This window comes from Gymnoscopelus microlampas, assembly GCF_963454915.1.
Source record: "Gymnoscopelus microlampas genome assembly, chromosome: 15".
NCBI lineage: Eukaryota > Metazoa > Chordata > Actinopteri > Myctophiformes > Myctophidae > Gymnoscopelus > Gymnoscopelus microlampas.
In genome coordinates, this window is record NC_139952.1 from 8,630,025 (window position 1) to 8,656,203 (window position 26,179).

The 26,179-nt window shown below is 42.9% G+C and overlaps 1 protein-coding gene across 1 annotated transcript in view; it reads left to right on the forward strand.

Annotated features, from left to right (window-relative positions):
- The window catches only part of LOC311061632 (uncharacterized protein), a gene marked incomplete at its 3' end in the record, with an annotated part of 42,639 nt that extends 17,933 nt beyond the window's left edge, over positions 1-24,706 (forward strand). The window contains exons 5-6 of the mRNA XM_084080324.1: positions 19,578-19,707; positions 24,543-24,706. Coding sequence (XP_083936450.1) covers positions 19,578-19,707; positions 24,543-24,706 — 294 coding nt within the window. The remainder of the gene's footprint in view (positions 1-19,577; positions 19,708-24,542) is intronic.
- Between the last annotated feature and the right edge of the window lie 1,473 nt (positions 24,707-26,179).

A 26,179-nucleotide genomic window follows, 5' to 3' on the forward strand; every position in this document is an offset into this window, starting at 1 on the left:
ACAGAGACAGATAAATATTGTGAAAATAGCCGATCTACAAGCTCACAACGCCTCGCAAACGCAATGTAATGCCTACAATTCCAAGTGCTTTCCAGGGTGGGGGGTCCCCTGTTCTAATAGGATTATTTTGGGGGGTCATAGCCTGAAAAGTTTGGGAACCCTTGGTGTAGTACATCCTGTAGTGCATCCTAGTCAAAGAAACTAGGATACCAGGTAAACATTATACTAAATAACATTCTTACCATTTGTGGTCAAGAAAAAAAAAATGTACGTATCAAAAAACATGAGAACAAGTGATCAAGTAATACTCACAAATGACATTGGATTCCTACAGGTGTATACTATCATGATGATTATGTACATCCTCAAAAAGAGCATTGCATTCAACATGATGTGATTCACAACAAACTCACAAGTCACTCTCTAAACCAGTAAACTTTTTCAATTATTTCATAGATAGCTTCATAGACTTCATAGACCTTTTACCAGACTTTTTACCAGACTTTTTACGTGTATTTTCAGATATTTAACCATTTTAACCATCAGTGCTTAGTGAACCTGACCTTTGGCTCTGTACTTGGTCTGCTCTTTTTTCCATCTTCATCAAAACTCTTTTCTCACAATGTGTCGTGCATTGTGTGCTTCTGAATCGGCTATGTTCAGGAAATGTTTCCACCAGAATAGGTATGCAGTTCCTTATAAACATAAAGACTTGGCAGCCCCCTGCTGTAACTCTGAGGAGTCCTGGACCCCCTGTTGAAGATCAATTCTCTAAAAACACTTAGATGAGACTGAGGACAATCTCCCAGCTAGAGATGCACCGATCAACCGGCCGCCGATCAAAATAAAGTCTGTTTATTATGCCGGTTGTGTTAAATTGATACTGCATGGGCACTGCACGTCACGATGGACAAGTCTTGCGACTCAGTAAACATTAGCAAGTAGCCTAGTGCCTACATATGGTGCTGATAACCTTTATAATGTAAGGATACATATATTGAATACTGTATATATATATATATATATATATATATATATATATATATCATGGAATATATTATATTCCATAATCCTGCGCGCAGCATTATCAATGGAGTAACTGTCGGTCCGTCAATCACGGAGAATTTAACCCATTAAGACCTGAAACAAATCTGTGTCACTTTAGATTTCTTTAGCTATTCAGAAATAGCAGATATACAAGCTTATAGTGGCACCAAGTGCCGCGCTATGAACTTGTAGATCTGCTATTTTTGAAAAATCTTGAAAAACATTGTTTTCGATTTTTTTTTCAAAAAACTGTTAAGATTTAGAAAACATTTTTAAGAATCGCCTCAGGCCTTTAAAGGCAGTAACATTGCATCACCAGGCTTTCCTGAGGTCCATGCTGTTGAAGTTACTTTCCCTTTCATTGACAGAATGCAACAGTATTGCAAAAGCTGTTGCAGGCTACAGCAAAAGCCAGCCAATAAACATCCCTTTATTTTAGCCAGTTTCAAAAGGAAAATCACCCCCGTTTCTCTGTGCATTATGTTGTTGAAAGACGGTTCAACTTTGGCACGGACGGGTGGTGTGTGCAAACACTTCTCCCATACAGACAGGGAGGTAACAGATTTGTGGATATTACTCCTACAGATTTTGTCCAAACATCACACAAATCGGTACACAGTATCTCTACAGTCATGTGATCAACACGGATCTGTCCAATTTCCCATATTCCATCCTGATTGCCTAAGTTTGGCTTCCAAAGTTTGCAGGATTGATTCGTTTTGAACAAAATGCCTCAAATCATGAACGCAGCGTGCAATTTCCGTGAAAGTTTGCACGCACATTCGCACTAGGCTGAGGAAGAAATGCCACCCTTTTCACATTGGCCTGTTATAGCCCACCAGCAGGTCTAATTTAGCAAAACACATTTTTTTTGGGCTGACTTTAGGGCGATCCTTCATATTGGGGTATAGTGACATGATTGGTTTCCCGGGCTGGTATTGTGAGGCTGTGCACACACACACACACACACACACAACTCTGAAATAAGAGGTTGGTGACTCAAAACCAGCCATCTTGTTTTAAAGTCCTGCTACATGACTTGTATCCACAAGCTGAAAAAAAAAGAAACATGTCACTTGCATTTGTCTAAGAATGACAAGTTGTTATTAACCCATTAAGACCGAGAACGCATCTGTGTCATTTTAAGATTTCTTTGGCTATTAAAAAATAGCAGAGATCTAAAAGCTCATAGCGCGGCACCGAGTGCCGCGCTATGAGCTTGTAGATCTGCTATTTTTTTTTTATTGTGAAAATTTGAGCAAATCTTTGAATACATATATATTTTTAAAGCAAACATTTTTAACTCAAATTTTTGCTTCTGGGGGTTCTACAAACGTCTTCTAAATCCTAGTTTTGTGGGGGAAAAAATGCTGTTATAATCAGTGGTTCTCAAACTTTTTCATGTCAAGGACCCCCAAAATGATATGAATTTTGGCCGCGGACCCCCATCTCAAAATATTTTGTTCCAGGGACCCCCCAGAAGTTGTAACAGAGTTAAAAATGTTCGCTACGGTAAAACAGATATTCAAAGATTTGCACACATTTTCACGATAAAAAAAAAAAATAGCCAAAGAAATCTTAAAATGACACGGATGCGTTCTCGGTCTGAAAGGGTTAACAGAGGGCGAATTGAAAGAAATCAAACGTGAAAAGGAAAACCCGGCTAGCATCCAACATTACAGTTTGATGTTGTGTCTCATTTTCCAGCACAGCCATCTGTGACTACATTAAAATGTGTTTTTTTCCTGTTTCATAATAGAGTTTTTCCCGGTACCAGTCAGAGCAGACTTAGCACTTGGTTCGTCTCAGCCGTGCAGATTGCCAAGTCTGTGGACGCTGTTGGCTGAGGGAAACCAATCTACAATCCCTCTCTACTATGTCAGATCTGAGGCCCTTAGCCGTCACGTCCAAATCGGCAGCAGCTTCTTTGAAATCCCCTTGGTTCATGAAATATTCACCTGTTACTGTCGGCAAGGCAGCGGGTACTCTGAGGTTATTTAAGGTCAGAGAGGCACCGAGAGGCCCCCCCGGGGGCCACATCAAAGGGCCACATCGGCACACAAAATCACACGGCCTCAATTAATCTCTGTCAGCACTTGGACAATGTGACCTATACCTGTCCCCTTTTTCAGGGTTGAGTTTAATGGGAGCAGGTGCCTTCGACTGAGCCGCCATCCTGCACTCAATTTATAGATATTCTATGGCAGGGGCCCCTGTAGTAAGCCTGACGGGTGGAGAGCATTATTGATTTAACACTGAGAAACACATGCATTTATTCAGCCATACAATGAGCACGCTTTACAATTCCATCGCTCTCTGCCTCTCTGTCCTGCCTTCATGCAGTGTTCTGTCGATGTGGATCACAGGCACAACGACGAACGGGCCATAATTGTATTATCTGAAATTCACAATGTCGACATTTCGCGCGATCGAATTTGATTGCAATCACTCATTTGCATGTCACAGCACTGTTGTTGGTCAATTAACCTAGTAAGAGTGGGCACCCTGAATCGAATACTAGCTTGACATATATACAAGCTAGTAAAGATAACCACTGAAATGATCTTTTAACCCATTAAGACCTGAGACGATTCTTAAAAATGTTTTCTAAATCCTGACAGTTTTTTGAAAACAATCTAAAAAAACTTTTTTCCCCAAGATTTTTCAAAAGTAGCAGGTCTAAAAGCTCATAGCGCGGCACTCGGTGCCGTGCTATGAGCTTGTATATCTGCTATTTTTGAATAGCCCAAAGAAAAGCTAAAGTGACACAGATGCGTTCCAGGTCTTAATGGATTCTCTCACTCGCTCTGCCTCAACGTCCACACCTTGGAGCACGTCGTAGCCATTAGGTTGCTCTGTCCCAGCCAGGATGAGAAACTCACCTGGGAGGTACAGTACGTGTACAGTGACCAAGTGGTGAGGAAGGCACAGCAACACCTCTACCTGTTCTACATCTAAGGGTGGTATGGTCCCTGAGGTCCTTTTTACAGAGGTATAGCACATACCTGTAGAGCAAGGGTCTTCGAAGTGTTTTCAGCCCAATACAAGGAGTCCTTTGCTGACAGAGAGATGAAGCAGGGACCAACCGAACCACTACATATTGTATAAAAGTGTGAAAAAAATGTACTTTTTCAGACGCCTCAGAGCCGGAGGAGGCGTCTACCTTTATATGTCTATGATTCTGACTGGCTGCTTCACTGCCTGGTATGGGAACTGTCCCGCCCTCAACCACAAAGCATTGCAGAGGGTCATGTGGACAGCTGAGCACATTAGTGGATGTGAGCTTCCCTCCAGCCAGGACATAATCAATCTGGGAACCCATCGCCAAATAAAAAGGAAAAACAACGACCTCCGCTGTTTTTTACTCTTTCGCTTGGCTCTGGGAGGAGCTCAACGTAGCACCCGTACGCAAGGAAACCGGGGTTTTTGGTCTACCCTCAGCGTTCCGGTGGTGCGCTTATGTTTTCATTCCCACTAACAATATTTCGACACGGAACACTAACACCACTTCTCCCAGAGAACATGGATCGTTTTGGTTATAAGCCCACTTGTTTCTATGATGAAAGAGCAAGTTAAAATGTGAATATCTTTCCGTGGTTTTGTCTGCTCCGAGGACGCTATTGTTAAATGAGTTTCGGTTTGTTTTCAGTGGGAAGCACAGTGGCGAGAGCACACACAGTAAATCCCGCCCACTACATTTAATTGGGTAAAGCGCGGCCTGCTTCCTGATCTGATAGTACGCCCAATTGTAGGCCAGTGCGTACACGTTATGACGAACCCCCCCCCCCGACAGATTCAAGCGGAGAGCAGAATCTGTTCTTGAGAGATTAGGACATAATAAACCATATGATGGATGGACATAGTGTCAGCAGAGCTTGCAAGCTTATTATATCAAAGATCAGAGCCATACCAACCAGGGACTGTTTCAGATGCTACCATGTGGCAAGTGGCTTCGTCACCACTAGTGTCCCTATTCTACTCGGTTCTTCATTTGGTGAAAACAGCTGATCTACGAGCTCTCGAGTTCCGTTGTGTGAGACGTTGTGAGCTCGTAGATCGGCTATTTTTGCGGTGAAGAGAGTAGAGAGAAATACTGGCAGAGCCAGTATAGAGCCCTGGGGGACCCCAGTCAACCAAGTATGTAGTGTTTAAGTGGTTTTGGCTCTGGGTGGAATACAAGTGTTATCTAACGGCTGCAGCCACCCTGAGGACTCACAGGACACCCGCTGGAAACTTTGCTAAAGGAAGAGGAGACATATTGGGGGCTGTAATGGTGCGCTTAAACGTTTGGTACACAACACAACTACAGTACATCATTATTTTCCAAATAGAGATGCAGTAGAATGCTGCAGAATCTAATCATTTGTCACTTCAAGAGCGAGATGGACGCGCTCACATTCTGCTAATGACCTGCCCTGTGGAACAGCCGACGAGGAGAGGCAGCATTAACAAAAATAAGGGACAAAAACTAAACAAAACCCTCCTCGGTTAAAACAAAAAATGTCCCAGGAGAGGATCATTATCTCTGGGTCTTTTCCCCTGGCAGCTGTGCTCCAGGTTTGTACAGTATACTAGGACAGCACAATATATCATCACGATGTACACATGTGCAATGGTTACATTTCAAAGCCTAGCTGAGGCTTCTTGATAGAAAACTAAATGTAGCAAGGTTCGCATTTTTCATAACTAATATGGGAGACAAGCAGTACAGTGACAGTCCATACGACAAGTAAATAACCTACTGGTTTAGTCTTCTTAGACTTCTTAGTAACTTAGTAAGACTTGCAGGCATGCAAGTATATATTTCAATCCTTGTTCTTTCTCTCTAGCTCTATTCTTCTTCTGTTTGTATGAAAAACTATTTCACCCACTTTTTTGAACCTGTAAACCTATGATGTGACTCAAGTTGACCTGTGTTTAAAAAAAACTGCCTTTATCTCACCCTCTAAAACCACCATATAAGCATTGTTAGAGTGATACATTCTTTCCAAATGGAGCCATTAAAATGCCCTGACATATTGCAAGTGTCAGACGCGCATTTTCAAACGTACCCATTGTTTTACAACAGCTGTAGCCACACTAGAGCTGTCAGAATTGGCCAAAAAGGACTTTCGGTTATTCCTTTAAAAACACCCACCAGTGGGATCGATCCATTCGAACCTGCAAATTATTTTTAATATAAAATATTGTATGCAGTAAAACTTGATTCAAACAGAGCAGAAGTCTCTTTCTTCTAGATATTCGCCGAACACGGTTGATGCTGAGAAACGCACTCTCTTGCTAGATGATGAATGATTACTTCATACACATTTTATTCTACAGCCAATAAAGCTGTAATGGTTTAGATATATATAAGCCCGGACTTATCTGGGGAACGGAGACGCATCGCTCCAAGGCTGTGCTCATTGTGCAGTGATGGAAGTTGGAACAATCTTTTACCTCGAAATTAAACCGGGAAATTATAATCAAAGCAATCTATTCGTTTTTTGTTTATATCAAATTAAGGTAGGCTACAAGAGAAATGTGACAATTAAGGGGATTTTACCGTGAGGGACAATCCATACATAGTTTTTACATCGCTTTTTCGGTCAAGTCTCGTTGTAAACGGTCTGCCATCACTACCAAATTAATCAGCTTGACCTGTTATCATTTTGAATGAATTAAAGTGAGGTTATGTGATGATTAAACTGTGTGCTTTCTAGTACCGACTACCGAGCAAGTCTGGTTACTGTGTGTGTGTCTGCGCTTTATAGCGAGGCAGCTGATTTATCCTTTGTTGTATGACAGTGTCGCGTGGCAAACACAGCTAATCTACAAGCCCACAACGCGATGCATTGTGGACTTGTAGATCGTCTCGCGGTGTGACACCGCCATATGATGAAGTAAAGAAGTATAGACGGCTCTTTGATCTGGCGACACCAGCTGCCTTTAGGTTACATACGGCCAGAGTCTCGGGAGAACTTGTGCGGCAGATTATTATTTTATTTTAATTCAAACATCATTTTTTATTTTTTATATTCGAAAGGAATATTTGAATATGGAATATTCGTTGACGGCTTTAAGCCATCATCGTGCACGTGCACAATGACTTGGAGGAGCAGTAAGGTGACGTCTTTTTGTTTCTCAAAGCACGTCCTTTCAGTGTGTCACGGCCTTGAGTGTATGCCGTTATGTTGAAAATGCAATTCCCCCCCCCCCCCAATATGGTGCACACGCACGCACGCACGCACGCACGCACGCACGCACGCACACACACACACACACACACACACACACACACACACACACACACACACACACACACACACACACACACACACACACACACACACACACACACACACACACACACACACACACACACACACACACACACACACACACACACACACACACAAGCTCATTCAGGGTGTTCTGCATCAGATTACACTCCTGGATCAAAATCTTGAAAATCTTTTCCAGGGGTCTGAGCCGGGAGGAGGGAGAACGTGAGACGAGCCAAGAGATAATGGAGTGTCAGCGCCCACGGGCTAATTAACTGGACGCTAATTAACTGGACTCTTAACTGCTCCATCTGGCCACCTGGGAGTGATTTGAGTTCAACCACTTAAAGCCCTCTGTTCTTAATGAAACGGACCTGAGTTGCGACTGCACTTGGCTTGCGCTTCTCTCTTTCTACACCAAATCTCTTCGCCAGACATAGACGATCTACAACATACATGGGCAACTGGCGGCCCGGGGGCCACATGCGGCCCCCATCTTCACTTAATGTGGCTCGCAGGTTAATATCGGAATACTGATATATTATTGATTTCAGCTGTTACAATTCCTAACATGCAAACATGACCCGCTTTAATTGCTTCAGTCTATTTTAGTAGCTTAATTACTAGTTAAATTAAAATTCTATTGTCTTTTTTATGTCCAATGCATTTGTATTTAAGTTCATAAAGTTAACATAAGTATAACTAAATGCCTTTGAAATAAAAAAAGGTTACTTTTCAGGATTCCAATAAAAAAATCTAAAACAAAATGAAATCTGAATTCCAATTAAAAAATCTACAAGATCAAAACGTGTCACACTGCGACGCGTTTTGAGCTTGTAGATCTGCTATTGTTGCTACTTTTGTGTGACAGAATGGCCCGACATTATATGCAATGTGGCCCTCTGGAGTGAGTGTGTAAATATAGCGGCCCTCTCCATCATCAAAGTTGCCCACACCTGATCTACAAGCTCACAACAAGCTTGTGGATTGTCTATTTCTGCCAAATGTTCCCCCCAGAATAGGGGACGTTGGGCTTCAAGTGGTTAAGACTTCACGCTCAATGGTGATTAACGAACCTAAGCCCCTTCACTCCGACTGACACCAGTCGTGCACCCTGACGTGAAAGACACCGTCTTCTGTCTGTCCCCATTAGGGGAGGGGGGGATAATTCATTGTCCAGTCAATCGAAACACAGGTGTCACTGTTGTGAGTCAATCGATGATAGCATCTGGTCGCCGGAGTTTTCCACTTTGTAACCGGTGGTTATTCTAATGGACATTTCTGTGCGAGTGTGTGTGGATGTGTGTGTGTGTAGGGTAGGGTATATGATGCAATTGAAAATGCATTCATTTTTTTTTTTTTATATATTTTTATAGGTATAGTGGAGACAGGAATCAGGGAGAGAGAAGGGGAGAAACATGCAGTAAAGCTCGGGGACTCGAACCCGCGGGACTCGAACCCGGAATTGGAGCCTTGGGGCTCAGACCACTAGGCCAGCGGTCCGGGCCCAAAATGCATTCATTTTATTACAATCAAACAAAATACTGGGATACGCAGCTATGCATCCCGATATTCAGTATTTTCAGCAGAGCCCTAATTCCTGGCATCCAAGCTACATCTAGACAACAAAGAGAGAGTGCAGATAAAAAAGACCGGTCACTTCTGTACCAGAGGAACAAAAGACTAGGTCAGTCCTTTGTGCCAGTTGTCCTGAGGCTATACAATGGCGAGCATGGTCGCTCTGCTCAGCTCTTGGACTAATGCCCCTGGCTCACGCCCAGGAGCTTCAGCGTTTGTCTCGCTCTTGGACTATTTGGGGTTTGACGGGGTTCCGTGCTGTCTAAACCTTTTTCTGTAACAATAACACTGTATTTTAAGTACGTAGTCCAGGTGCAGAGTATAAGCCCAGTCATTTCTGGTCTGTAATAAACCTGCTATCTAGTTCTCCTTTCCTATTACCAGTATGCTGCTACCTGCTGACACTTTTCTTCTTGTGTCTTTTGCTTACTATCACTGCAATTAGTATCTAGCAAGGGCCCAGCTTCCTGCTTTGAAATCGAATCACAAGTTCAAGTGACAGTTCATATGAATGGCCTGTAGTTTCGCTGTTTTACCCCTGCTGGTGTCAGAAAGAATTTATCTCAATGCAAGCGGATGGGTTTTTGACAAACTTTAGACTTGATTTTCTTACCTTAATAAACATTGTCATGAATACTATATGCTTCCAGTCGCTAGTTTAAAGACTCCTTGTAATCATCATGATATGTGTTTTGGTAAATGATGGTCCCATTTATTTTAAAATTGACGATAAAGTAGGCTATGCTCTTGATTGACAAGCTACCCAACCAATACGGGTCTGGTTGCATTCTGCAGGATATGACGCGATATGACGCGATATTGACAGATGGCGGATCTGAAATTCCTGAACAATCGGCTTCATTTACGGTCTGTAGAAACCAATGGCGTAGCTTCGTCCATTTCTTTTTTACAGTCTATGGTATCTACTAGTACCTATTGGTTGCTAGCCTTAGCTGCATTTCCTCTTTTTCTGTATCTGCCCTGTTTTCTTACTGCTTTACTGCCTTTAGCAACTCCACTGCAGGTTCAATAATGGTCTATATATCAATCTATTTCTGAGTTCTAATGAGGTAGAGGACACATGCAGCCAAGTGGATCTCCATGTGTCTGAAGAGACAGGGAAACAAAGATCATCTCCAGCCTCTGGCCAGATTCTCTGATAAAACGGCTAAATTGGATTTCTGAAGACAAATAGATGCTTTTAATGTATTTTGTCACTGCTGAACTCAACTCAGCCAGGAGACCATGACTTTATCTCAGACAGAAATTGTGATGATTTCACAAATTACACTAACAATGAAACAACATGGTTTAATTCATTTAGAATGTGGACCTTAAATAAGGAGACAATGGGTTGCCATAGCCTTGTCCTCAACAATGTGCTGCATAAGGAAGAATGGCTGTCAGAGTCATGTAAAATGCCAGTTTGATTTAGAGGCGGCTCGGCCGTTGATTTTTTAATCTAACGTTTATAAAACATGGCAGACAGTTCTAAGCTCTACCTGCAGAGAGAAGAGCAGCTACTGTGTTAACCTCTTAAATGCTATACCTTGTTGACCAGTGTCCCCCAGTGGTCTATGCTACCTCCACTACTACTATGGTTCTCTTCTCATACAGTATTGCATGTTCTCACTCGTATTACCAATATGTATGCGCACGTGTGTGTGTGTGTGTGTGTGTGTGTGTGTGTGTGTGTGTGTGTGTGTGTGTGTGTGTGTGTGTGTGTGTGTGTGAGATACATGTTATGTTATTTAGGCAGGCATGTACTGTTTGCTTGACCACAAATGTTACGATGCCTCGTAGATACATTGTTGTTAAGTTTGAATGTTGTCTAACATCCTACAGCAGTTACTTAGTGGCACTTCATTGTTTGCTGAGCTTTCTGTTTACTAGACCATTTACCCTGTTGTTTGTTGTCCAGGGTTCATGACATTTACTCTTTATTCTTTCACTTTGTACTCTGGATCACAGTAAGTGTATATACATATTGTAATATGTATGCACAAGTTTCTCTGCTAATGAATATTTCCATAAAACTTCCTCTCTCTCTCTCTCTCTGTGTCAGAACTTTGTGTTGTCATAGTCGTGCTGAAAGGACAGTTACTGTAATATCACAGTGTGTTTGCATGGTGTCTGTCCCCCTCATCACACTGTCACTGTCACTCTAGCTCAGCATGGACTTGGACTAATGCCCCTGGCTCACGCCCAGGAGCTTCAGCGTTTGTCTCGCTCTTGGACTATTTGGGGTTTGACGGGGTTCCGTGCTGTCTAAACCTTTTTCTGTAACAATAACACTGTATTTTAAGTACGTAGTCCAGGTGCAGAGTATAAGCCAAGTCATTTCTGGTCTGTAATAAACCTGCTATCTAGTTCTCCTTTCCTATTACCAGTATGCTGCTACCTGCTGACACTTTTCTTCTTGTGTCTTTTGCTTACTATCACTGCAATTAGTATCTAGCAAGGGCCCAGCTTCCTGCTTTGAAATCAAATCACAAGTTCAAGTGACAGTTCATATGAGTGGCCTGTAGTTTTGCTGTTTTACCCCTGCTGGTGTCAGAAAGAGTTTCTCTCAATGCAAGCGGATGGGTTTTTGACAAACTTTAGACTTGATTTTCTTACCTTAATAAACATTGTCATAAATACTATATGCTTCCAGTCGCTAGTTTAAAGACTCCTTGTAATCATCATGATATGTGTTTTGGTAAATTATGGTCCCATTTATTTTAAAATTGACGATAAAGTAGGCTATGCTCTTGATTGACAAGCTACCCAACCAATACGGGTCTGGTTGCATTCTGCAGGATATGACGCGATATGACGCGATATTGACAGATGGCGGATCTGAAATTCCTGAACAATCGGCTTCATTTACGGTCTGTAGAAACCAATGGCGTAGCTTCGTCCATTTCTTTTTTACAGTCTATGGTATCTACTAGTACCTATTGGTTGCTAGCCTTAGCTGCATTTCCTCTTTTTCTGTATCTGCCCTGTTTTCTTACTGCTTTACTGCCTTTAGCAACTCCACTGCAGGTTCAATAATGGTCTATATATCAATCTATTTCTGAGTTCTAATGAGGTAGAGGACACATGCAGCCAAGTGGATCTCCATGTGTCTGAAGAGACAGGGAAACAAAGATCATCTCCAGCCTCTGGCCAGATTCTCTGATAAAACGGCTAAATTGGATTTCTGAAGACAAATAGATGCTTTTAATGTATTTTGTCACTGCTGAACTCAACTCAGACAGGAGACCATGACTTTATCTCAGACAGAAATTGTGATGATTTCACAAATTACACTAACAATGAAACAACATGGTTTAATTCATTTAGAATGTGGACCTTAAATAAGGAGACAATGGGTTGCCATAGCCTTGTCCTCAACAATGTGCTGCATAAGGAAGAATGGCTGTCAGAGTCATGTAAAATGCCAGTTTGATTTAGAGGCGGCTCGGCCGTTGATTTTTTAATCTAACGTTTATAAAACATGGCAGACAGTTCTAAGCTCTACCTGCAGAGAGAAGAGCAGCTACTGTGTTAACCTCTTAAATGCTATACCTTGTTGACCAGTGTCCCCCAGTGGTCTATGCTACCTCCACTACTACTATGGTTCTCTTCTCATACAGTATTGCATGTTCTCACTCGTAATACCAATATGTATGCGCACGTGTGTGTGTGTGTGTGTGTGTGTGTGTGTGTGTGTGTGTGTGTGTGTGTGTGAGATACATGTTATGTTATTTAGGCAGGCATATACTGTTTGCTTGACCACAAATGTTACGATGCCTCGTAGATACATTGTTGTTAAGTTTGAATGTTGTCTAACATCCTACAGCAGTTACTTAGTGGCACTTCATTGTTTGCTGAGCTTTCTGTTTACTAGACCATTTACCCTGTTGTTTGTTGTCCAGGGTTCATGACATTTACTCTTTATTCTTTCACTTTGTACTCTGGATCAGAGTGCCTGCTAAATGCTTAAATTGTACATTGTTATGTGTGTGTGCGCGTGCGTGCGTGCGTGTAACAACCACATTTTAAAGTTTTCTTTGTAGCCGCTGTGTGCCGGCTGCAGCCGGTAAGGGAATGAAGGTTGACAGGACAATAATGGTACCGGTCCAGGGCTGATGGAGGTAGAGGCACTGAGACACGTTTCTCTGCATCAAACGTCCTGTTTAAACACTCGGGCACATCATGCCAAGTCATGCATGGGAGACAATAAGGTCCCACGCATCTAATCCTCACCACAAACTGTGTAAATATAACTCAGTAGAGTTCAGACAGGGGTTAAGGTAAAAATCACATACAGGGTAGGATATGGGTATGGGCTCTACTGTATGTAGACGAGCTGGTATTCACGTCACATACACATGTCACACAAAGAACAAATATTGTCTGTCATATATTATCATGAATTATACAGTACGTGTATATACATATTGTAATATGTATGCACAAAGTTTCTCTGCTAATGAATATTTCCATAAAACTTCCTCTCTCTCTCTGTGTCAGAACTTTGTGTTGTCATAGTCGTGCTGAAAGGACAGTTACTGTAATATCACAGTGTGTATGCATGGTGTCTGTCCCCCTCATCACACTGTCACTGTCACTCTGGCTCAGCATCACAGCTCCTTACACATTCATCCTCTGTCACTTCATGGCCACAGCACAGCAGTGGGGACGCTGACTGATGGCCACTATAGAGGTGTAAGGTAGTGTCTGGGGGTCGGGATTACAGCACAGCTGATATGTGTGATTATGTGTGGCTCTAAAGCAGTGTCTCTCACACACACACACACACACACACACACACACACACACACACACACACACACACACACACACACACACACACACACACACACACACACACACACACACACACACACACACACACACACACACACACACACACACACACACACAGCTTTATCTGTGTGGTGTGTGTCTTCAGGCAAAGTATGCATGCGTGAGTGGGTGCATTACATACAAAAGCATAGGTTTTGAGGGGATAGGGTGGGTGGGTGAGACAGAATGTATGCATGTTTTTGAAGAGATGGTGGGTCAGTGTGTGAGACAGTTCCTATTCCGATGGGTCAGATGTTTTTTTTTTACTCGGCGATTAAGTGTCACGCAAATAATTGCGATTAATGATTTAATTGATACCACCCAGCATAGATGATGGCTTTCTCAGTCAGGCCCACCAGCAACACAGATCAATGGACACAAACACAGTTCTATTAATAATGAACTGATCCTAGAGGAGTGAGTGAGTGAGTGAGTGAGTGAGTGAGTGAGACTCAGTCAGTCAGTCAGTCAGTCTGTCGGTCGAAGTAAACAGCAGTGCTACTGCTATTGTGCACACTGTAGTCACAGCGTGAGGACTCTGGTTATCAGGACAAAAAGAAGACCAGCTTCCAAAATTATGCTCTCCTTTTATAAAACAACACTGCTAGTCCTCATCTGTTATTTATGCTCCCAGAAGTTGCTTTTTGTGTTTTGTTTTGTTTCGCAAATGTGAAATAACACAGCACACTTTCAGCTAATTTCACGTTTTAGTGTGAGTGAATGAGGAATTCTCAGATTCAATGCCTAATCAGCGCATTTGTAAATAAAATAAATAAATTATGATCGCTTTGATTTAGCATGACCTTTTTTATTAGAAGCATGACGGTATGATTTTCCACTGTGTCTAGCATGATGCTCTGGTACGACAGCATGTGTACAAATGCACTGCATAAACACAAACACTGTCAACACACATGCACAAAGACACACACATGAATCCACTACAGAAACTAGAGAACTAAATCCACTACAGACAAGGAGGGACTCAGGGTCATTTAAGCACTCAGGATAATTAGAGGACAACACCACTTGTCTTCGTTCATTTAGGAGGTAAACGAGAGAGTAGACACTCAGGAGACATTCTTCAAGTGAAGAGATAGCTTCCACAAATACACCTACTGTACTGGTCCCCTGTGGGAAACTCATTCCTCAGAGAAAGTAGTTCTCTCAGGACAAATTCACCTGAGAGAGAAAGGAGGTTCGCCCCCTTCAGGCAGAAACAGGAATTGGTGGGATGCATAGCTATTAACCAATCAATTAACAAAATCAATTAACCAATCATACTTCATCATAGTTAGGAATGCACAATTAGTCTAAAACAGGGGTCTTCAACAGGGGGTCCATGACTCCTAGGGGGTCCTTGAATCCTCAGCCTCAGAGTTACTACAAGGGGGCTTGCCAAATCTTTGTGTGATATAAACTTTTACATTAACTGCTTGAATCCTAGTTTCCCTATTATGAGGGGAACAATAGCTGAAAATAGCAGATCTACAAGCTCGCGAGGCCTTTTTCAAAAGGTTTGAGCCTAAATCAAGCCTCAGATATACACATTCCAACTTCTCTCTGGCTTATAAAGCACTTTCACCTGCAATACCACATTGTCCTTATTTAGCATGTGGCGCCTTTCATTGTTTTTGCTTTGTAGGTGCTTTGTAAGTATCGCATGTGACGTCACAGCCGGGGGCAAATCATTTGGCCTGTTTTGAGACCAATAGGCTCTATGCACAGCAGCCATTTTGGAGAAAAATTGGGCCTCTTCTGACTTCCTTCACAAGTGTTACCAATGATACTAATGAAGGCTCTGTTCCATTCTGGTCAAACAGAGTCAGGGTGCTGATATTGTGCATGTTGGCTCACTAGAAATACTAGTGGGTCTCAAAGTGTGGCCTAGGGACCCTCATGGTTCCTTGAGAGGGTGTAACTCTGAGAGTGTACAAATGGAACCAAATGGACCCTCCCGGGTCCATTTGGTTCCATTTGTACACTCTCAGAGTTATGGGGGTCCTTGAAATGAAAAAGTTTGAGAACCACTGTGCTACACTAAATGGAACAGAGCCTTAATTAATGACTATTAGTCATTGGTAACACCTGTAAAGGAAGCAAGGAAGGGGCCCAATTTCTGTCCAATATGGCTGCTGTGCATAGAGCCTATTTACATAAAACCCCAGATATGCTGTGAAAGCCAGAGTGCTCAAACTTGTGTATTTTTTGGGATAGAAGAGAGGTAGGGGAGACCAAAAACACACAAAAAAGAAGGAACATTCAAATTCATGGTGCAGCTCCTTTAACATGAATCCAACACTCCAACTCTACACAATGACAGTGCTGTCAAACAAATGAAGCTATCTACGAAATATATGAAAAAGTTTAATCTGCAACAAAATTTTATTCAATAGGTAGTCGGGGTCCCTGCTTCATCTCTCTCTCAGCTAAGGGGTCCTTGGCCGGAAAAAGGTTGAAGACCCCTGATCTAAAGTCATTTCAAAATGATGTAATCGTGGAACTTGGCAATTAATTCAAACATTACCCTCGTCTCCTCTCACAGAGGTATGGTAAGGTATATGGCATTACATTCATAAGCACTAAAAATCATCATTATCAATAATTGTGGTCAGGGTTATCCCTTTAGCCATAATTGCACAGCTACAGTCAAGAGTGTTGTCGGTAACTGGTCTTGCACACATTAATTGCATTTATGCACAGTAGCACTTTAATAGCCTGCAGACCGCTCAAAGCTCTTTACAATGTATGCCTCCCATTCACCCATTCACATTCAAGTTGGGAGTTTGCCCAACGACACTTGAGCAAGACATTGGCTCTGGGTTTTAAGCCTGAATGAAGCAACCTCCCTCCACACTCTTGTGAGAGATAATTATTAGTAGCCATTGGGAAAAGTTAAGTAGGTAATGCAATGTAAATGTGTGAGTGCGCTGGTATGCCTACTAGCATAAAGGCTGACAACATTCAACTCACCCAACACTGCTTTTAATACAAAACGGCTAATGATTGATTTGTTAACTACATTTAAATGACTGCTTGTGCAATTCTTCAGTTTGGGTTGAAAGACGTCAAACTAACTACGAGCAATTTTCTCATTTGCCACTCACCACTCAGCAAAGTGAAGGACACGATCTGCCAAGGCAGTCCTGTAATTATAACATCCTTTAAAATCACAACAATTATCTGATACTCAGCAATCAGCTACAGACAACGAGAATACTTTAGTTCAGTTAAATATTCATAATTACTATTAGTGTATGCCTGGAACGCATCTGTGTCACTTAAGATTTCTTTGGCTATTCAAAAATAGCAGATATACAAGCTCATAGCGCGGCACCGAGTGCCGCGCTATGAGCTTGTAGATCTGCTATTTTTGAAAAATCTTGAAAACATTTTTTTTTTTTGATTTTTTTCAAAAAACTGTTAGGATTTAGAAACTTTTTAAGAATCGCCTCAGGTCTTAATGGGTTAAAAAAAAATGTGGTCTTTGCAATTAAGCCTATTCATCCCGTGCTGTAGGCTTGAAATCATAGATCCGTTTAGATGTGTTGTGATTGGCTATGGATTGACTTCAATGAGCTGTAGTCCAACCATAGTTTGAGTGTGGTTTCTGTTTTTTTTTTATGTAATCCTCAGATTGTTGGACTGCTCAGTTGAAGTGTAGTATATAGTGGGCTGGGCCCACTCTGAGCCACGGGTGGCTGCCTGGGGTGGTGGTACCACACTGATGCAACAAGATGTAACCATAATACCAAGTTAGGTCATCCTAGGGCTAGTGATATAAGAGATATGCTCCAGAAATATAATTATGATATGCTTCAGACGGACAGATGGAAGGACGAGACGCAAACCTATAGAGTCCCACATCCACCCCGGCAAATCCCCACCCACTGAGGTCCAGCACGCCAGCATGGGACCACTAAATGCCACGTTTGTTCCACCTTAACCAGTGGTGGAAGAAGTACTCACATGTTGTACTTAAGTAAAAGTAGCAATACCACAATGTAGAAAATCTGTTACAAGTAAAAGAACCAGTATTCCAAAATGTACTTAAGTAAAAGTACAAAAGTATTGGCATCAAAATATACTTAAGTACTAAAAGTAAAAGTACTCATTATGCACAATGTCCCATTTCACAAGTTTTCAAATGTATAAAATGTCTAAAACTCTTTTGAAAATAGCAGATCTGCAAGCTCACAATGTGTGGCATCGCAACACATTGTGAACTTGTAGAAAAAAATCTACAAAGTAACTAAAGTTTTCAAATAATTGCAGTGGAGTAAAAGTACAATATTTGCCTCTGAGATGTAGTGGAGTAAAAGTAAAAGTACTGAAAATTGGAAATACTCCAGTAAAGTAAAAAAAATACCTCAACATTGTACTTAAGCACAGTACTTGAGTAAATGTACTTAGTTACTTTACACTACTGACCTTTACACGCACACAGAGAAAAGACCTCTGCCACATTTCAGAACATGAAATTGAGCTACATGAAAGTTAACAGAGACACACACTAGTGACTGAACTGGACAATTAATCAAAAACACATCGAAACCAATAACCGACATAATCTCATGTAAGTTAATTGAATAATTTAGGAGCAGGGTTTTGTTTTTCTTATATATGAAAAAATCAGCGCAAAAAGCTTTTAATAGATTTACCTTTTTTAATCGACTATATCGATTAGTCTGATTCACCCTACATTATATTTTGTTGTATATTGGTGGCGTGCAAAAATAGCCGATCAATGTGTTGTGAGCTTGTAGATCGCTTATTTTCTATAATCGTTCATTAATCGTTATTAAAAGGCAAACGTTTTAAATAATTGTGATATTGAATTTAAGTTATATCGGCCTACAGTACTAGCGACTGAGGTCAGCTGCAACGTTCAACACGCCGCTGCAGCCCACTGTGTCCTGAGGTGAGGGTTCAGAACCACAACACATCAATCAGGCTACAACTCTCTGCTGCTCGCCGCAAGGTCATCATATAGCTCTGGAAAACTCTCAGTTCTCCTGACTTCCTCCATTCATCATGACTAACCCTGGAGCGGGACAGCGGACGTGGATGATGTCCCCTCCATGCACCGCCTGCCACTGTGTCAAGAGGAGATTTTCAGGACACTGATGTCCCAGAATAGGAGCTGAGCTGATCCCAGAATCACAAGAGGGGCCATTAACTGAACATATAGACACATAGTAACAGTGCACACACACACACACACACACACACACACACACACACACACACACACACACACACACACACACACACACACACACACACACACACACACACACACACACACACACACACACACACACACACACACACACGCACACACACACACACACACACACACACACACACACACACACACACACACACACACACGGTTAAGAAAAGTGAACTGCCTCCCTAGAGTATTTCTGTGTTGAGAAAGAACATCAAGACGACGGGCTATGAAAATAAATAGGTTGCTCTCTCGCTCTCTCTCACTCACGTGTTCTCTTTCTTCTCTGCCTCTCTCTATCCTCGTAAAAAACAATTGTCAGCATCAGATATTTTCACACAGGGAGTATTTCAGTCCCTATTAAAAGTATGTTTGGGCACCAAACTTGACTTCACATCAACAGAGAGAGGTAATAAACAAAGGCAAATCAAAAGGTGATGTGTGCATTACCTTGGAAAAATGAGCCGTTCTCAGTGGGATCTAAAGGCCTGTGAAACACTACCTTGTGTCGTATCGCACATTAATGAGGAAGTGGCTGTCTCTCTCTCTGTGTGTGTGTGTGTGTGTGTGTGTGTGTCTGTCTCAATCTCTCTCCCTCTCTCTGTGCGCTGATACAGATAGTCTCACAGACGGAGCACTGCCACACCATGCAGCTGGGGACAGTGATACAGATTGCCACCTCCCGTTCCCTCAGGTTAGGTGATGCCATCCTCCTGGAGGACACCAGGATAAAGCGCCGAACCTGGGGTGACAGGGCCTTTTCAGTTGCCTCCCCCCTCCCTCTGGAACTCACTCCCAGCTCACATCAAAGCTGGCCCGCATCCTTTCCTCGTTTAAAACTGCCCTCAAAACCCACCTCTCCAGACATGCCTTATATTTGAACTTTTTAGCATTTTTTTTTGCTTAGTAAAGTTGTTTAATTTATTTTGTTTTGTAAAGCGACTTTGGGCATCTTGATAATAAATGCCACGTATCATTAGTCCCACAGACGGAGCTCTGCCACAGGGACCATGCAGCTGGGGACAGTGGTTCCCCTGTGTTCACACTGCAGGACAACTAGCTCTCTATGCTTCACTCCCCATAACCCCCCCCCCATCCCAGACACCCACAACCCTGCCCCCTCCCCCCCCCCACACACACACTCACACACCTGACTAATTTTCCTTCCTCTCCCCCCACATCCTTCACAGCTTCCAGTCCCTCCAGTCTCCATCACAACTTTTCGCTCCGTCATATCTTCCTCTCCATGTTGTCCGTTCAACTCTTTTTTTCATCTCTGTGATAATGAGGGGGAGTGGGACGGTGGGGGGGGGTGGTCTTGCTTCCCTGCTCTCGTCTCGCTATGAAAGCTGACACGGTTTAAATCCTGCGGCGTAGCCCCGGCACCGGAGTAGATAGTCACTGTACCGGAATTAATCCGGGAGCTGGCAGGTCTCCTTCAATGGACCCACACCCTGAAACCAGAACCAGAACCACAAAACCAACACTGATGAACCCAGAAGCCTTCCCTCAACAGGCCTTCACAAAGGATGATTTCAGCTGCCTAATCGGCTAGAAAGAAACCCCCCCCCCCCCTTCCAAGTTCCTGCTACAACACTCACCCACCCCCCCCACCGCATTATGCAGGATTTCACATGCCACTGATTATGTTTTTCATAAGATGAGACATGAGGACAATGGCTTCAAATAGCGTGTTCTCTGCAGCATATTTGAAATGTCAACATCATTAAGGTCAACTGTCAAAATCAGCCACAGCGGGAGCAAAAAAAAAGAAAACGAGAACAGGTGAAAGCTAGTAAGACCATGGACAGTGTGTGAAATTGGGGGCAATTTGTTCCGAAGCATAGTCAGTGGTAGTGTCTTGGATATGAAATGTTTCGGTTTGTGTTGAGCAAAAACAGGAATACATAATGTGTTTCTGTAGTGGTTCTGGTCATATTTGTTGTTAAAAGTCTACGGAAGTAGTATAATTCATAATCACAAATTATGATCATCACAACATCCACGATTTATGCCAGTAGAATATTACATCCTGTCCCTCAGTAGAATGCCAGTGTGTTCAAGGTACCCTGTACTCCATTAGGATGCCAGTGTTCAAGGTACCCTGTACTCCAGGGGTCTTCAACGTTTTCAGGCCAAGGACCCCCTAGCTGAGAGAGAGATGAAGCAGGGACCCCCTCTATATTGTATAAAATTGTGTTTCAGATTAAACTTTGTTTTTTACTTGGTCTGCTCCATTTTCCCTCGACAACTATATCCCTGTGCCAAAAATAGCAGATCTACAAGCTCACAACGCCTCGCGCTGCGAGGCGTTGTGAGCTTGTAGATCTGCTATTTTTGGCTAAAGTTCTCCCCAGAATATGGATGCTAGGGTTCAAGTGGTTAATGTAAAAAAAAAAAATCATATCACACAAAGATTTGGCGGCCCCCCTGTAGTAACTCTGAGGACCCCCTAGGGGTCCCGTACCCCCTGTTGAAGACCCCTGCTGTACTACATTAGAATGCCAGTGTGTTCAAGGTACCCTGTACTCCATTAGGATGCATCATGCCAGTGTGTTCAAGGTACCCTAGCAGAGGTGCTGCAGTAAGCAGTCCGTGTGTCTCCAACGCAATTAAGCTCAAACGAATCAACTAAATTAAGCAGTAGAGTGCTGAGGTCAGGATTTACTGTAAAAAGAAATATCACCCACTAAGTTCACCCTCTAACAACAGCATGTTGGCGTGGGTCACCCCTCTGGCCGACTGTAAGAACATGATTCTGCCCCCTGCTGGGCTCTGTGAGCATTGACACGATAAGCCTCCTCTCTCCTGTCATGATGACTGTGCCTCAGACTGTAATCCCTCTCCAGTGGTTTCTTAATTAAACATGGACGACACATGGGGCTCAAGACGCTGGCCATGGGCCCAACGGGGGAAAGGACATGAATACTGATGTCTGACTGGATTAAGAAGCGTGTTACTCAACCACTGTTCCTCCTGCTGAGGACAGACAGAGAACGAACGAACGAACGAACAAACGAACGAACAAACGAACGAACGGAAAGACGTCACTTTTGACACACATACAAACAGTTGCACTCAAATCAAGCTTTATTTATAGAGCACATTTAAAACGATCGAGGTTGACCAAAGTGCTGTACAAAGTCAAATCAAAGCACAGACAAAAACATTATGCATATGCACCCACATAGCATCAAAAACACAATTAAAAGGAAATAAGTACAATAACTTCAGGTGTGATCAAAGGCCATTGAAAATAAATTAGTTGTGAGAAGAGACTTAAAAGCCTCAATAGACTGGGCACTTCTAATGGCTGGCGCGCGAGTATACAGACAGACAGACAGACAGAGAGACAGACAGACAGACAGACAGACAGAGAGACAGACAGACAGAGAGACAGACAGACAGACAGACAGACAGACAGACATAGACAGTTTGCATGCTCTGAAATGAATATTTAACCCAAAGGTAAAGTGAATTGCTTTGTAAAGCAGGAAAAAATATTTCCTATACCCAACCTATATATTCCTATAGCCTCTAGCCTGGAATATTTTATACTTGGCTTAATCTGAATTAATGTTTCATGTGTGTGTCTGTGTTGTCTCTGTCCAAATGCAGAACGTGTAAACATGCCTAGTAGCACAATAAAGATGTATTCAATCTGTCTATTAAGCCATCGGTTTCTCTTTGTTTCCGTCTGTATGAACATTAATGGGGGTGTTGATATGAAAACAATACATAAGCTACTTTCTCCTGCAAGTCATTATAGAAGTCTGGAATGGATCTCAGAAATAATAGACCAGTGGGGCCCAAAGTGGGGTCTAGGGGGGGGGGTTAAAGGGGGTCCTCAGCAAAATGTGTAAATATAGCACCTTATAGCAGTTTAACTGCTTTAATATACATCGGCTAATTGAAAATAGCTGATCTACATCTGCTATTTTCAAAACATTATAACTGGAACAAAGATATTACCCCTGCTTTGGCATAACTGCATTGGTTACCAGTAAACATTTGAATTGAGCTTTGCTTTTCGTTTTTAAAGCTCTCAATAGTCTAGCCCCTCCATACATTTCCTCCCTTAACCCCACCTCCTGTCACCAGGTTACTTAGATCATCCACTCAGAAACTCCCCAAACACACCTCAAAAGAAACGGTGACCGGGCCTTCTCCGTAGCCTCACCTGACCTTTTGGAATAATCACGCATTCCACATTAGGGCAAGATATCATAACATCATAGAAAAGGTAAGAAAAACTTAGTCCAAAATTCTCCTTTAAGGATTTTAAATGCAATCTAAAGACCCACCCTTTCTCTCTTGCTTTTGACACGATTTGTTGTTGCCTTTTTTGTTTGTGTTCTCTGATTATGTTATAGGCTGCATTATTCATTTGTAAATGGACTGCGGCCTGTGTGTTGCTATTGTCTCTTGGAAGGTACTTTGGGTCAACTGCTGTTGTTTATATGTGCTATATAAATACAATTCACTTGACTTATTTGTAAAGTACATGACATACAGTAAGAACAGTAAGCCATGGATAGGGTTGAGTAAACCTTTGCGGATCCCTCCTCTTCTCTCCTCTCCTCTCCTAACCTCTGCTCTCCTCCTGTCTTCTTTCTCCTCTCTAACTCTAAGCCAATGAGGCTTCTGGAGTGTGTGTGTGTGTGTGTGTGTGTGTGTGTGTGTGTGTGTGTGTGTGTGTGTGTGTGTGTGTGTGTCTGTGTGTGTGTGTGTGTGTGTGTGTGTGTGTGTCTGTGTGCGCGTGCGCGCGCGTGTCAAAGAACTTGCCAACACAGTCTCTATGGAGCTGCTTTTTCCACTGCAGAGGAAGGATTTCTTTTCAGCTTCATAAATGCACATAAATAGCGGAAAACGAATGCTGAGCGCAAAATACTAAATAAACGAGAGAGGAGGATGAACAAAAAAAAGCAACCAATGCAATCTTTTGATTGAGTTAGCAGGAAGCTTTCTGCTGCTCTCATCACTTTTCTAGGTCAACGTTCCAGAGCCTGTGCTTAAAGATCTCACACAACAACATATGCCAACTGGACAGGTTTTTACACAAGGGCACCAAAGTAGACCCGCCTGCTGTTGTTAATGCCTGCTGGGGTTATCCCTGCATCATCATCTCTGTCTGGGCTCATTCCCTCTCTCTATCTCTCTCGATCTCTCTGTCAAGTCTCTCTCTCACATATAAGAGATATCGCCAGACCAGTTCAGTCTACCACCGAGACTGAATTTGTCAGCACCCAGACTAAAAGTCTTGAAATAATATACCACTATGGCACTGTGATACGCAGTTTTTTGAATAATGATTAGTTTACACTGTTGCTACACTTAAAATATAAAATAAGTGTGAACCCGTAGTGATATTGTATCGCTATTGAGATATTTGGCATATAGCATGAATACTGTCCATACTGTGTCTGCATGCAGCCCCCCCACCCTAACCCCCATAGCACTTAGACTACATGTTTTTGTCCTGCAGGACACCCTGCTTGTATCTCTCTGCATTGCGTAGGTCTCTCTCGCTCATATCTCTTTGCATTGCGTAAGTCTCTTTCTCTCTCTCTCATATCTCTCAGCATTGTGTACGGTCTCACAGACCTGGGTCACAACACCATCTGCTCAGCCTCTATTGATGCTGAGATTAAAGTTGCAGAGCCAGGAGACCACAGGACCACAACATGTTAAGAAGAAGGCTGATCTGGAGACCAAGATTCACTTTCAGCTCAGAATGAAACTCTGACATCAGTGGTGGAGCGGGGGGAAGTGGTGTGGAAAAGAGGAAAAAGCGAAACAGGGAGTTGCGGAAAGGTGTGGAGGGGGGGGTAGGACCACCAGCCGATTTCCATGCCGTTTCCTGACGGCTTCCTCTAATGAAATCGATAGCCCTAAAGCCCACCCTACCCATACTCTCTCTCTCTCTCTCTCTCTCTCTCTCTCTCTCTCTCTCTCTCTCTCTCTCTCTCTCTCTCTCTCTCTCTCTCTCTCTCTCTCTCTCTCTCTCTCTCTCTCTCTCTCTCTCTCTCTCTCTCTCTCTCTCTCTCTCTCTCTCTCTCTCTCTCTCTCTCTCTCTCTCTCTCTCTCTCTCTCTCTCTCTCTCTCTCCTTATTGAATCAATGATTCAGGGGGGCTCCTACAACCACAAGCTTATAAAAACCACAACATCACACCCAGCACCTGGTGGTTATACGTCTCATAAAAACAAAATGAGGCCTTTAGAGGCATATGGTAAATGATGTCCAATCATCCAAGTATATTCTACCGTGAATGCAAACACCGCTGTGGCCGCCGGTGGCTCATTCATTACCCATGCAGGAGATGATGTGTGCCGGTTCCCTGCTCATGAATGTGAGCCTTTTTGCATTTATATGTCCGGGTTCGCAGGCCATGAGGGCTCCAACCTCTGCAGATGCTAGTCCAGGTGCTATGGCTCACATACCTGCCAAAATGCCCGTCTAAATTCCAGACGAGGCAGCACCGCTGAACGGAATGGAGAACAGAAGGGAGGGAGGGTTCGAGATTGTAAGGGATGATGCGTGTCCGTACAATCAGGATTCATCCCTCAAACTTCACTCTCCACTCGTTTGTCTATGAGACCAAAGGGCAAACACGTGCAAGGGGTTGTGGGAAGGGAGGCGGTGCAAAGCAGAGTGGTGTAAAAAGATACATTGGAGCGAATGAGCACCTTGCCCGTGTCTCGAGAACCAACCACATTCATCAAAACATGAGGCTGGCGCCATTTGTCTGTTCTTCAGTGAATCTCAACCAACATTGTTCTTGTGTTGCAGTTTAGTATTTTCGTGTGGGCTATTGATGAAGATCACCATTTCCATTCGGCCACAATGGAGACAAGCCGCCTGTAAACCAAAGACGTAGCACTCATACCACGCCCATCGACACGCCTGCAAGTAGCCGACAGGTGAGCGCGTCAGCAAGCCTATAGAAGTGGAGCCACAACCAGAGAGACTAAAAAAAACTAAGCTGTAAAAACTGCATGTACCCCGCCCCTTCCCCTGCTGTGCACAGAGGAGGATCACGAGTCACGACTCCCCTTGACAAGGCAGGGCGGGCATGAGGCACCACAGAGACCTTGCAGAATCTGTTGAGGGACGTAAAGACCCTATTAAATATATATGCTTTCCGTTCCATTTTTTTTACTTTCAAGTTCCCCAGCTCAGAACTTTTAATATCTCTAGTGCACCATGGAGACGCTCTG